The 14,102-nt window shown below is 36.5% G+C and overlaps 3 protein-coding genes across 7 annotated transcripts; 2 read left to right on the top strand and 1 right to left on the bottom strand.

Annotated features, from left to right (window-relative positions):
- Positions 1–963: 963 nt before the first annotated feature.
- On the top strand, positions 964–5,355 carry LOC116842995 (maternal effect protein oskar). Its single transcript, XM_032812912.1, has 8 exons — positions 964–1,259; positions 1,425–1,627; positions 1,736–1,889; positions 2,005–2,081; positions 2,171–2,276; positions 2,584–2,714; positions 2,915–3,210; positions 3,426–5,355. Exons 1-8 carry the CDS (start codon positions 1,097–1,099, stop codon positions 3,562–3,564), a joined length of 1,269 nt encoding a protein of 422 aa, XP_032668803.1. The 5' UTR covers positions 964–1,096; the 3' UTR covers positions 3,565–5,355.
- Positions 5,356–5,522: 167 nt separating this feature from the next.
- LOC116842997 (afadin- and alpha-actinin-binding protein-like) lies at positions 5,523–8,616 on the top strand. 4 transcript variants are annotated; one of them, XM_032812915.1, is made up of 7 exons: positions 5,523–5,764; positions 6,981–7,124; positions 7,212–7,412; positions 7,471–7,485; positions 7,558–7,689; positions 7,775–7,886; positions 8,112–8,616. In XM_032812915.1, exons 2-7 carry the CDS (start codon positions 6,987–6,989, stop codon positions 8,312–8,314), a joined length of 801 nt encoding a protein of 266 aa, XP_032668806.1. In that variant the 5' UTR covers positions 5,523–5,764; positions 6,981–6,986; the 3' UTR covers positions 8,315–8,616. The 4 variants fall into 4 exon arrangements, with proteins under 4 accessions (XP_032668806.1, XP_032668810.1, XP_032668809.1 ...); XM_032812918.1 differs by lacking the exon at positions 5,523–5,764 and adding an exon at positions 5,803–6,254; XM_032812917.1 differs by lacking the exon at positions 5,523–5,764 and adding an exon at positions 5,803–6,360.
- Positions 8,475–14,062, bottom strand: LOC116842996. Of its 2 annotated transcripts, none has more exons than XM_032812913.1 (4): positions 13,648–14,062; positions 11,349–11,873; positions 10,210–10,382; positions 8,475–9,971 (listed from the first exon to the last, which is right to left on the bottom strand). In XM_032812913.1, exons 3-4 carry the CDS (start codon positions 10,327–10,329, stop codon positions 9,117–9,119), a joined length of 975 nt encoding a protein of 324 aa, XP_032668804.1. In that variant the 5' UTR covers positions 10,330–10,382; positions 11,349–11,873; positions 13,648–14,062; the 3' UTR covers positions 8,475–9,116. The 2 variants fall into 2 exon arrangements, with proteins under 2 accessions (XP_032668804.1, XP_032668805.1); XM_032812914.1 differs by lacking the exon at positions 13,648–14,062 and adding an exon at positions 11,899–11,938 and having other exon boundaries at positions 11,349–11,659.
- Positions 14,063–14,102: the final 40 nt, after the last annotated feature.

The following is a 14,102-nucleotide window of genomic DNA, read 5'->3' as shown; positions in this document are numbered from 1 at the left end:
GAAATGAAAATTTTACACTTGCACGGTGTTATATGCGAATATAATTATTATATGAGGTGTTATTGAAAGTGCATATAATTATATAAAAATAATCGATTTGTATCTCTCTTCACCTCGTACTTTTGAATCAGCTATTGCCATCTTGTGGCTGAAGCTTAAAACTCTCGGAGCGAGTCGAAAGTATTCTGCTGAAAATGATATTGATGTGGCGTGTTATTGAACGACATAGATAGTTGAGTCCTGAAACGTTACTTAGGAGATCTGTCGTTGTTGTCACACGCGTAACCGCGTGTGGAAGTAATTCATATTTCAACGTATAGATCAGCAATTCGCGAACTTTCTATTCATATGATTTTACATATATCTGTTATATGTAATTAAAGCTACATGATTTCTCTCACGTGTACACTAATTGTCTCAAATGTTACCTTCTCTCTCGGATTAATTTACAATCGTGTATTAAGATCTAGTAATCGCGACAACACAACATGCGCGCGCCATTATTTAATAAATAATTCCTTGCATTCCTCTTTGAGATCGTTGGTCTCTGAGAAAGCCTAACCTTTTATTGTGTAACATATACAGATTATCACAACAGTTTTTGTAGTTGTAAAATACATTATTTACGTACAACTAACATTCTATTAATTCACAAAATCGAATTTCTCCCGCAGCACTATTTTGTAAGATATAGCCGATAATATTATATAGAATATTCAGATATTACATGAGTTTTGTTATATTAACGTTGTGGTGTGAATCACTCGAAATTATCGAGATGATATCGAACCATCGGTTCTGTTATCGTTGAGCGCTTGGTCGCCACATTCATTGAAACACGTCGTACACGTTCTCCTGCGTGTTTAGTATTTTTTCTACGTAGACCGCTGTGTAGACGACAGTTGTGTTTACGAATTGGGAGAATCTTCTCGAACATTTCTGGGGTGCGTGCGAACGAGCAGATCGTGCCGTCGCGCGACGTGACGATTCTCATTGCCTAGCCTACCGTTCGCAAGCACGGACACGACCAACCGCTAGCGAACATCTCAGTGAAACATTCGTAAAGCAACAGCAGCGTACGACTGCAGACATTTTTATGAAAAGTATCGGAGATTTAAATGGAGCTCTCGGCATTATAATATTTTGTATATTGATAATTTTAATGATAAATTATAACATGAAGATGGAAGAAACAGTGGCACTGATTAAATCATGCATCATTTCGAAGAAAGGAGGCGTCCCGGTCGAGGACTTAAATGGTAAGTACTATTACCTGGTTTCTTAGCGCTCGATATTATATTGAACTGGATTCTCGCGCGGGCATTCGCGTAGATTTCTCGCGTTACGAAAGAAGGACACTGTTGACTCTATAATTGAGACTGTAAGCTTATTTGAATACACGAGAATACTGTTTTCGCGCGCAGATGAATTTCAAAATCTCGTCGGAGAGTCAATTCCGTATCGTAGACTGGGATTTTCAAATCTCCGCGCACTTTTACGTACCATAGACGGTTTGGAAACTACCTGGAACCAGTTTGGCGAGCAAACACTGCGGATAAACGATTCGAAGATTTCGCATATCGACAGGCTCATATGCAAGCAAAGAAAAGATTATTCCAAGACAAAGGTATGTCGAGTAATTCGCATTTCATAGTTCGAAGAGATTTTGAACGATAATTGCGAAGATCACGCAAGTTAAATTAATCGCGTTATCTGACATATTTCTTTCCTTCAGAATAAATACTACAAGCAATTCTCAAGGCAGAAAACCAGCTTAGAGTATATCGATGAGCGCAAAGATAAAATTAGGAAGGTGTGCAATAGCAACCGCGTGAATAAGAGAATGCAGAATCTCACTTATCATCGTGATATGAACTTTTTCGGCAGTGGTAATACATTTGGTTCCTATATTCGTATTATATATTATATATTATATTATTCTTAAATAAGTGTAATTCTGCTTGCTTGTGTTTCGTAAATCGCAAACGTGTCGATTTCTTCCAGGCAGAGATTTGTCGTTTGAAGAAAATGAAGAGAATCATCATCCTGTAGTAATAGAAACAAATGAGCTTAAGAACGTTGTAAGTTCATTCATAAAGCGTATGAATTTTTGATTTGTTTCTTTCGTGGTGAGATTTTTTTGGGCATTACGAACAATTTCGTGTTCCAGGCTAATATATACGAGCCGGTCGCAAATGGCCAGCAATTAATTGGCGACGACTTTTTTTTGCAACTCGCGATTCGAAATCTTCATCTTCCAATTTGGCGATACAAAGGTGAGAGAACTTTTATTCTCATGGAAATCTACATTGTTTCTATTGCAATATCTATCTTGTTCAGAAAAATTTCTATTCATTATGCTTCTTTCTATGAATTATTGTTACTTTATTAAATATAAGATAATTGATGATAACAATGATAGAGAATAATTAATGATTGTTGACAAGATGATGATATAAGATAATTAAGACGAATGAAAACAAAAGAATTAAACTATAATAAAAATTCACTAGACAAAAGAGAGAAACGCGAGCCGAAATGAGAGTATGGAATTTATGTTAGTTTCGGTCTTACATTTTTCAGATAGTTTATCGCTGCATTGTGGTTTATGTGTCTCCGGACAAACCATAAGTGACTGCATTCGCGCATTAAAGAACATCAGTACTATCTCCAATCGTGTCGTAATCTTGCTGGGATCGGTCGATATTTATAACGTAAGCAAGTCTGATTTTATATCCTGATGCTTCACGACTATCGTGCGAGTAAGAATTTGTTTATTATCTAAGAAAATAAGAAAAAAATAAGTCTATTAAAGAAGAAATAAGACAGGACTCAATTTGCTCAAGTTTTGAGTCTTCTTATTGTTTATTTCTAAAAAAAAAGAGAATAAAGCTGCAATTAAATATTCAATTAGGGTGCCACTTGCGACGAGATGATAAACGATATGACCGAGCTCTTACAAGTTCTCCAGTCCAGATTTCATCTCTCCAATTCGGCTATTACTATTTGCACTATTCCGCCTTTGGCTAACATCGCCATCCATGCCTATAAGACCAAAAGTCTAGCGTTGTTTTGCTTCAATAACTGGATTAGATCTTTGGTTGACGACATATCCAAAAGGGATTCGTCTTCGAGAGGATATCGTATACTAGATTTGTTCGAAAATTTTAGCAACGGAATGTACACTACGGAATTTGACTGGTTTCAAACGTAAGTATATCTAATAATTTAACAATAATCTGTTCACACAAAACTTATACTTATATATCGCATAGTCTCTCTCTTTTATGAATGCAAAATCGAATTTGTCTCTTTGACACTTAAGCTCGTTGTGGATGCAAATGAATATAAAATGTTTTCTTTATTGAGCAATAATTGTTATTATCCGATGATTAAACATCCAAACATTTATCAATCGTTTTCAGTCAAGCACGTAGAGTGTCGGGCACCAAACATTCCTATGTCCTGTGGAACAATAAAGGGCGGAAGCTAGCTATGAACCTCATCTGCGAAGAAAAGTATACGGAACAGTCCAGAAGTCCTAACTTATCGCTGACGCTATAAGCTAACAAGGATCTTCTGTAATATGCACGGTAGATTACAAGGAAGAGAAGGGTAGATATACACAGGAAGAGAAAGGGAATGGTATACCACGGAGGGCCTTATTCGTCCAAGTGGCGAAGAACGCTGTATTGAGGATGCTCCGAGGTGTACTGCTCTGTTTCCTCCTACGGAAGTATATAACATGATAACGAATTCATTCTCGTATTAATATATTCTCCTGAGTTCCTTTCGTTCGTGTATATTGTCTGTATAATTTAAAAAAATTCATCTTCGCGTATTGAGGCATTAGAATTTCATTCGTTCGTGTTTCAAGAATATAAACGTATGTAATAGGGGAGAAAGAGACGGGTCTAGATTACATGTAAAATCAGGTTTATAATCTTCAGTTTATATAGGAAGACTACACGTACACACATCTAAATAACCTTCGGTCGCGACCGCGATGTTTACGAACGACAACTACAACCGCACGTTTGACATCTTCGAGAAAGATTAAGGGATATTTCAACGCTCGTGCTCTTAACTATAATATCAGAAAAGTGTAGTACATTTTTACAATCAATATTGCGGGTGATTTAAAAATGGCACTTGTGCTTTATCTGAAAGTATGAATTCTTCCCAATAGCAGGAACACACGAGTGAACCTTAATCGCTATCGTTGCTGCGCGTGTGCGTTTACGATTAATTTCTTTGTGAAGTAAATCTTACCAAATTCATGTACGTGAACGCGATTCATTACACATTTGTGATATTAATTTTCGAAGGTTCATGATTTAAGGTTCATGATTAAGTAACATTCAATTAATACTTCAGGAAGTAATTTGCAGTTTTTCAAATACTTAATTTTTCAGAGGTGATATAAAATTATCAATTTTGACAAATTAATAATTATATTTCATGAAATGCGAGCAAATGAAATTTAATGGTTGCAATCGTGTAACATAAATTTTTGAGGAGAGATGAGATAATGTTAAAAGTAAATGTTTCAGCGATATACCACATGCACATAGAATATGTCATGTGTATAAGCGTACATAATAATGTGTAATTATAACTTATTTGAGTTATTTAATTACTACATAGATATATAATATTTAAAGCAATTAATTGTACATATACAATTAAATGATTGAATCGTTTAATAACTAAATTAAATTAAACAATTGTATAAATAAATTTAGTTATAAAATAATAGGTTTCAATTGTGAATAATTGAACAGGCAAATTTATTGATTTTTTTAAGTCAATTCTTTGATTAAGGCTTAATAAGAATAGCCTTCTGGTATAATTCAGGAAACGAAATTTACACACACAATTCAGTACTTGTAATTCAGGTAATATTGCATAGGAAATACTACATTTTCACATCAATCTTAAATAATTTTCGGGAGAATTGCGAATCGTTGATCTTTGCGATAGAAAAGCGTTTATATAGAATTTTTTAAAAATGTACATGTAGTTTCAGTATGATTTGTATACTTTATTCTCAATGCAGTTTGTGGAACGCAGACGATGGTCCATCCACAATGAGAGAACTTAACTTCTGGGAATTAATCAAAAACAAGTTTTCTCATTGAGTCATTTGCATTCTAAACTGCATTGAGAGAAGAAGTATTCGAACCGTGTTGAGACCAAATACGCAATAAGTTAATTTGTAATTGTAATTGAAGTGAAAAACTTTGTCATACATATATACACACAATAGAGAAAATCGTAACTACATTTTGTAATTGACATAATAAAAAAATCAATAGAGAGGCAAATAGGAAATTGTAAAAATTATATATTTGGAATGCAAGTATTGTGATCAATAAATCATCAATACCTATAATTCGTCTACTTCTATTTTCCACTTCTACTTTGTATTTTCAATTTTTTTTACAAAGTCAACGGAAAATATAAAATATAATATATTTGCGTTCACTATTATTGAAATGTCCTTCTGGATCTTATCATAAATCTAAGCGAACGTGATCGTAAGCAATAATTACTGATCGCTCTGAGCGCTCTCTAAGTCTCTTATTCCGCCTAACGCAGCCAATGGAACATGGACAATAGCACGCACACATTAATATTCTGTGACATAGGATCAGTTTAGGTTAGCATTGTTGACTACATAACAAGTAAGACGAGCTAGAATGAGTGGAGAAAGCAACGAAGCAGTATACGTGTGATCGTTTGAAGAATATCGTTATAAAAGGTAAGAATAAGGACAAAATAATAATTATAAATCTTAAATTGCTCCCAGATATAATATCAAGACTAAGGAAGCATGGTATTCAAACATTAAGGTTTGAAACATATATCCATATATATATTTTACTTTTTTAATAGAAGGATGTCTTTATAATAATTCAAATATTTGACACAAGTTTCTTCTTATTACTTTATTTTCTCATTTATTACTTCAATCATTTCACCATTAGGAGGTTAGGAATATAACGGGTCGAGAGAGTTTGGCACTTTATGTACAGTGCTCCATTTTCTTGGCCTGTTTTCAAGGTCCCTATATTATATACACGCCATGCCAAACTCTTCTCGGTGTAGGAAGTGTTGCTCCTTTTCTACACTTTAATATACATTTGTTTCGGCATTTAGCATTAATATCAGTATTGGAAAGTACATAAACAAGATATTTCGTCACCTAATCTCGTCATACATTAACGGGTAGATTAGTCCTAACACGTGATGTAATTGAAATATTAGAATTTTGTAACTATACGCATATATATTATCGATTTTATATTAATTATTTATTTATTTATTCGGAAAAGAGAGAACACGCGATGTATAAACGTAATTTTAAATATTAATAAATATAAGTTATATATTTTATGTTAAATATGAGTTATATAGTTATATATTTTAAACGTAATTTTTCATTGTGATAGCTTTACTTTAATGAAACGAATAGTTTATCGGTTAATATATGTTTTGCTAAACGCAAAATACTTTGTGAGTTGTATGCAATATGTGTTAAACCACATTGTGTAAATACGTAGACCACTAAAAAATATTTAACTTCGAGTAATTGAAACGTAGTTATAAGGAAAATAAAAAAAACAATGAGAGATTATGTGAGAAAATATGTGTTCCGTACATTGTTTACTATTATAATACTTTTATTGGTTATACTTTTTATTTTTTATTATATTTTATCTTAGAACAAAGATTTATATGTTTGTTTCATAATATTATACTATATATCACACAACATAAAGCAAATGTATACTAGTTATTTACTTTGAAAACAAAGTGACAGAACTTGAAACCCTTCTCAGAAAAATTTAAATGCAATAAATACATAACAAATTGATCAAGATACTTGTAGATTTTAACAATTTTTAAATTTTACTTATATTACTTTCAATATAAATCAATATAATACTATATAAATGACTTAAAAATATGTGTAGGTAAATATGAATATATTTCCCAAATTGTCTTATTCAAACGGGAACGCGGATTTTGTTTCAACTAAACAGTTTGAGCATAAAAGCGATGAGAGAGTATTTTGTACGAAAGACAATTTAGAGGAATCTTTACATGAATTATCAGAGGTAATAAAGTGTGGCCGACAATTTTGTTGAAGTGTACAGAGAAATATCTAAATATACCGATCAATAAATCAATACATAAATCTATAGGAACTTTCGTCATTTGGTATTGCATCGGTAACTCCAGACAACAATGACGATCTGCAAAGTGCAGAGTTATTAAAACAGCTATCTGTAAAAGTAATAAATTCTACTTGGAATCTGATACATAAATATAGATCATTAATGCAGCTATACGAGAAGACAGTTCTTTCAAATCGCAAGACTTGTAATGATAATGTCCACCTGAAGGTAAGTGTCCGTTGTTTAAAAGGATTATTCTATTTCTGAGACAAATTGTTATTTCAAGCGTCACAGGAAAATGGTTGGTAAGCTTGTGAAAATAACATATCGTGAAAAAAATTTGCCAACAATATAATCGCAAAAATCTTAATAGAATCAAATAACGCGTCTGAAGGAAGATTTGCAAAAGAACGAACAAGCGTTGTGCGAGGCGGAAAAGAAAAAGAATAAACTGCAAGACGATTTAAAAGACGTGTCGCGCGATCTAAAGCATATGAAAGAAGAGGTAGTTAGATTTGCATAGATTACACGTTTACGTATTAGTTCGAATAATTCGCATAGCCCAGACATAAACTGTTTCGCACTCGTAGACACAGAAATTGAAGAAACAAGTTCAATCCAAAGACGTTCAACATAAACACGAAATAAACAGAATTTTGCAGATTAACCAAAAATTGCAGAACCACTTGCAAAAGCCCACCGGTGAGTAGACGACTTTATTTAAATATTGTAGTTTCTGCGTTAGAGACGTGACCGTTTGATTTTATTTACACGATTGGTACAGTCAGATAGTCAGGATGAATAATAACGCACATTATATTTTTAACACGACGTGACGCAATTGTAATCATAATTGTTTTATATGTCGCATGTAATTCATAGAATACGTTATAATCGTTCTTTTGATTTGCGTACGTGTCTTTGTAGTTCAGAGAAAAGTCTCGCCAAAAACACAGACGGATCAAGAGAAGGAATTGGCTTCGTACAAAAAAACCGTCTGTCGTTTGGAAGAGAACAACAGGCAGATGTTGGAAGAAATCAATAAACTAAATGAGACTCTGGCGTTACATAAGGAGGCAATCGATTTGCAGATGCTAGCGTCTGGTGCATGGACCGATGTGAATGAGTAATTATTGACTTTAATTGGTGCTTATAATGTACTTTGATATTGTAAGAGAATAATGAAATGTGCCTTGGCGCAGTAAAAAATAGAGCAAAATGTAATCAAAAGTAGTACACGCGCCAGGGCTTAAAACATATTCATGTGCCCCGTAAAATCTTAATAATAATAATAGCAACGTTTGTTACAAACACCGAGCTGAATATTTAATTTGCATGCATCTTATAGATGCGATTGATATAGATTTTATGAAAGATTTTTTAGACATTTGAAATTTTTGTCATAAAATAAAGATACTTTGTGAATCCCGAATATATGTGTATATGTGTACGAGTTTATTTCGCGATTTAGACGCAGACCCATCTTCTTCAACGATATCTACTATATACACTGAGAAAAAGAACATCGAAAAAATAAAAAAAGATTTATTTGATGGATACCGATTTTCTTAAATCCAAATTCTTTTTGTTTAAAAAAATAAACAAAATGTTTTCTTCAAAAACAACGGTTTCGAAAAAATATATATTTCCTCGTGCGAAAAAAAACTTTTTTCAATGTAAAAATATGTACACATCAGTACAAGTAAATATGTTATTAGTACTGATCAAATAAATATTTTTTTATTTCTTAAATATTTGTTCTCTCTGTGTAATAAACAATCGATAGAAACGAGCCAGCCGCTTCTTGCAAACTAGTTTTATTCAACCAAGAGATTCTCTCGTGGATTATATCGTTAAGATCATTTTGTTTTTGCGGTTTACATCATCGCGATGTGAGATTTAACGCGAAAAGGCGTAATATTCAAGGACGAGTCATCGAAACAGCGATATCAACAGGCACCCAACGATGAGGAGCGAGACATGAGCCGCGAAATACGGTGCCTGTCCGCTGATCTTCAGGCATTTGCAGTTGCCCGCTTTGCAGACCGTGTTGTTCTGATTTAGGAAGGACCCCGGCATGGCGGGCCGATTGTCCCGCGTGAGATAGACTATTTCGTTGGGCAGCCGGTTGTTGATGCTGTCGATGACGTTGGACGACAATCTGAGGGTACTCTTGCCGTCCGCGCAAATGCCGTGTACCGTGGCGGTGGCTGCGTTCAGGCTCATACTTGAGTCCAAGAATACGCTGTCCTTGACGGCCACGTTGTCGCCCAGGATGGACACCAGATTCGACTTCTGCAGCCTGAACTTGGAGTTGATGATCTCGATGATGTGGATGTTGGTGAAGGTCAAAGATGTTGTGATGTTCCACAGCTCGCTGTCCATTATGTACAACGTCCTGCCATTCTCCGGCAGATTCAGCTGGTTCACGTGCTCGATCGTGACGTTCCTCATGACAAAGTGTGACACGTTAACGTAACTGAAGTTCTCCTTGAAATCGATGATGTGCGTATTCTCGATTATCAACATGTCGATGCTCGTCAAGGAGATGAACGTGTGACTCATGATCGACGGTATCCAGCCGATGTCCGACAGTTTGATCATCTTCATCTTGTTCGACGTGATGTAAACGTCGAAGTTGAGACTGTCGCTGATGTTCTGGACTGTTATCTCCTTGAGACCGGTCGCCTCCGGTAGACTAGAATAATGAAGGTTCACTGACCTGCATCCCGCGATGGTTACGCTGACAATGTTTATATAATTGTACTCGTCTGGCAGTAAAAACTCCTGAAAAAAGAATATCGGAAACGCGATATCAGCAATCCACCGGATTGTTTCGCTCAACCGGCTTTTCGTCCTCGAAACCGACAGATCAATCGCCGCCGTTCGCGAAAACGTTTGCGATTCTATCTATTTCGCGATTGTGTCGTGTGGGGATTTTCGTTCGCGCACGGAAACGGGAGCGCGATGAGTGCGACGAGCTTATCACGATCTCCGGCGCGAAGGTGTCGCTGACGGTCGGTACCTCGTTTCCGATGCAACTGCACATAATCCTCGTCCCATTGTGAATTTTGCATTGTTCGTTGATGTTATTCGCCGACGCGGACAATACCATGAGTATTACAACGAGTAGGCTCGCCCCCATATTCGGCGTCTATACATTCGCACATGGAGGTTTCACCAGCAGCACCCCTCGCACTGAAATTAGAGAAGGAAGTGTTTATACCGCAGTGATAAAGAGCACACGCGATGCACGCTGGGTTATTTCATAGTGAGTCACCCTTCAACAATAAGCGCAAATAATTGGGTCTTTCTTCTTTCGCGAAAACTGTCCTTTCGCGGAGCTGCGGAGGTTCGTTAGAGGTGTCCTTTCATCCTCCAATTACACGCAAATCATTGTGGATGTGCAATAAAAATTTCATGATAATAAAGCAATCGGTAGAGAAAAGAGACGTACACGGTGGAAAGAGAAAAGATCTCTTTGCTGCGATTGATCATGGTTTGCTGAGAATGCGTTTGTCACTGTAACTAAAAATTTTCCCGCTGTAACCAAAACTTTTGCCACTGTCACCACCACATCGGTGTTTCACAGCTAAATATATATCTACTGGCGGCTATACCTTTAAGTACATCCATATGTTACAACGAGATTTAGCTGCCACGCACAGATTCTTGCTGCCACAGCTAACTCTTTTTCTCCTTGCAGCTTCGTAAGAATTTTCTTGTGCGCTGTCGCGCGGTAATTTGGGATCAGTTTGGAAATAATATCTCTTTCTCTCGACGCAAGAAGAGTAACTTTCTCCTTCACATTTAGCGAAAATTGCCATGTGCCGATTTTTACTAAATGCAAGGGAGGAAGTAACTCTTCCTGTGCTGATATCACTTCCACTGATCGAATCGCGCCGTGTTATACAAGAAAAGTCGCGCAAGGTCCTCTCTCTTTTCCGCCAATTGGCTTATTATTTATCACATGAAGTGATTTTTTTTTAAATCACCCTACATTTTTCGAGTGAAAGTAAGATATAGTGAAGTTTGGAAGCACGAACAATCCCGGGATTTGCTTTCTTTTCGTGGACCCGTGGACGAACGTGCCAACCTCAATTTCCGCATGAAGCCGAACAAGAAAGGAAAAGTGTGGAAAACAGAGAAAGAAATCGCTCTCACCATTTTGCTGTACTTCGCGGTTGGATTTTCCGTGGGTTTTCTCTGTCTGCTGGAGGTCTTCGCAGTTCACTCGTTCTCTCTCGCGCTCCTTCGAAGATCCTTTCTACAGGACACTCGGCATCCGTTCCGACAGATTTCAAGTTTCCCGTGGCCTTACGATAGCGTCTTCCTCCCCGGTCTCTTTTCCTTCCGTTTCGGGAAGTACACGTCAGAATAATTCCGAATATCACGCGTCGGCGTCAGAAACGTAGCGTGATGAGAGCGAGTTGATACGCTGCACTTTTGACGATCACATCGTTCGACGGACGAACCTACGGTCGGACGCGCGATTAAGATGGACAGCTCTTTCGTGCCGCTTTTTTATGGTGACTGACGTGCGCGTAACGTGCCGTTTGGTAAATATGCTCCGGTGTGGTGCGCAATGAATTCTGTGCGTTCGCGTTGCGTTGCTCTCCGGCCGTCCGGAGATACGGACACATTGGCGACAGTGTGAACTGGAAAAACTCGGTCGAATCTGCACACTATCTGAGAATTTACAGTGATAACTTACGACAGAGCTCGGAATTAGTTGGCCACTTCAGCCGATTCTCGGGAGCTACGCCTTCTATCTTCCCTTTGCCGCGAGCGGGCCACGCAAGTGACGGTCGCGGCCAGTCGTGGCTTCAAGTTTGGAGCCGTTACTTGCTAGGCCCGCTCACGGCAAGGGGAAGATAGAAAGCGTAGTTCCCGAGAATCGAAATGGGCAACTAATTCCGATAATTAGTTATCAACTGTTCTCTTCAACTTTAACCACGCAATCGATGCCCGCGCCAATTCTTCACAAGCTGCTGCAAAAATCATGACGCAAATTTTATTTGAGATGTATTGAGCAACTCTTTTTGAGACTTTTGCGATAAAATGTATTTCGTATTTTCTCTACATTTTTCACTCATATAGACTCGTATTAATGGTCGTTATTTGAAACTTGTGCCAAGAGAGATTTGAGTTTAAAGTTAGATGTGAGCTTCTCAGTTGAATTAAAACTATTTATATAATGTCACATATATCGTGTGTTCTTTAACTGAAAAACTCAAATCCAATTCTAAATTCAGATTTAAATCCAATTCTCTGAATCCGGTATCTCACATGGAACAAATTTCAAGTAACAACTACTAATACGGGCCGTAGAATCGTAGTATCGTTACACGGAGCAAATTCACTCTAATTGATTAAAACGTTTATGGGATCCAAATTCACTCTAAGTTCGAGTGAAGTATTCGCTCTTACGATTTTGTGTAGTAATATTTTTACTACCGAGTAAATTTTCACTCCTTCTGAACGAGATTACACCCTGAGAAACTTGAAGAGTACTCGATAGAAATCCTATCAAAAATATAATAACATCGATCATAGAAAAATCTTGCGAAGATGCAAGATGATGAAAACTAATTTCATAAAATTACTTTCGTAAGATTACTTTATGCCAGCGATAAAACACCCTCCTGAGAACTCATAGATTGTCAAAGAACAGCAAGCGAAATTGTCTCCTGAAATTAATCATGGCGTTGATTAACACGTTTCTATCCAAAATAGGAAAATATCTATCTATGTCATCCGCCATACTATTCGCCAGAAAGAGAGAGGGGGAGAGAGAGAGAGAGAGAGAGCTCATATATTTAATAGTTTAAAATGTTTTATTGTTTTATTTCTTCTTTAGGTTTTCTGATCAGTTAATATCAGATTCGAGAGACGATTTACGCAATTTGAAAATTATACAGTCCTTCAAATCGTAATATACATCTCTTCTTAGTATTTTTGCTCGTTAGACACAAGTAGGCGTTCATAAGGAGGCATAATGCGATGACGAGTTAAATTACAGATTAGTTAGTTTGTACTGATTTGCAATTGCTATGGTTTTCCGTACTGTGTTGTTATATGCGTGTGACGTAAATATAAGGAAAAAAAGGAACACGCCCAGGATTAAGATGAGATCTCGATTAATCGCCGCCTTCATAAATTCTACGATTCCATCACTCCGTTGTATGCGTCTATGTATGCGTAATAATTACAACAGTTTATACGCGCTCCTACAAGGTGACAGATTAAGAATTTGACGCAATAAAAAAGTGCCTGCTTTACATAAAAAATTCCCTTTCCCTTTCCCAAAGATCTTAGAATGTGTTATCCGATGAGTAAATTAATATTCATAATTATAAACTTGATAAAAACATTGCGGATATTAAATGAAATCCACTTTGGTCCGTATCGTCTTCGACTTTGCGTCAGATTTGAATATGAATAAAAATATGATAATTCTCACTGTGATCGCTATTCTTGATTATCTTTTCCTATTCTAGGTCTTATCTCCAACTATGGTTAGCTCCCAACTGTTATATCGCAACTAAACGTCGCTTCTTTAAAGGCGTAATTTGTTATTCTACTATTCTAGTATTTATATCCTTCGTTTAATGCGAGTTGTATTCGTTCCTGTGTGATCACGTGCGCTATAAACAGAGGAAAATGATGAGATAAAACCGGACGAACAGGTTAAATTGGTTTTCCTCTTCTTTCCTCGAAAAACACAACGAAATTTGGAGAAAAACTATCTGCTTAATACGTAACCATTTTCGAGTCTGATGACGACGCACCGATTACCGTGTTAATTATGAACATCCATAGATATGAGGATATTCGCGGATATCTAGGCTTATCGAGGCCTCCAAATTACCTGCTGTTAGCGTAATCGCGATATCGTTCCTGACCACCGTCAAGAAA

This window comes from Odontomachus brunneus, unplaced genomic scaffold (genome assembly GCF_010583005.1).
Source record: "Odontomachus brunneus isolate Ranch 3 - 2012 unplaced genomic scaffold, Obru_v1 Obru_scaffold_029, whole genome shotgun sequence".
In the NCBI taxonomy this organism is placed as follows: domain Eukaryota; kingdom Metazoa; phylum Arthropoda; class Insecta; order Hymenoptera; family Formicidae; genus Odontomachus; species Odontomachus brunneus.
This window is presented reverse-complemented; position numbering and strand designations above follow the sequence as displayed.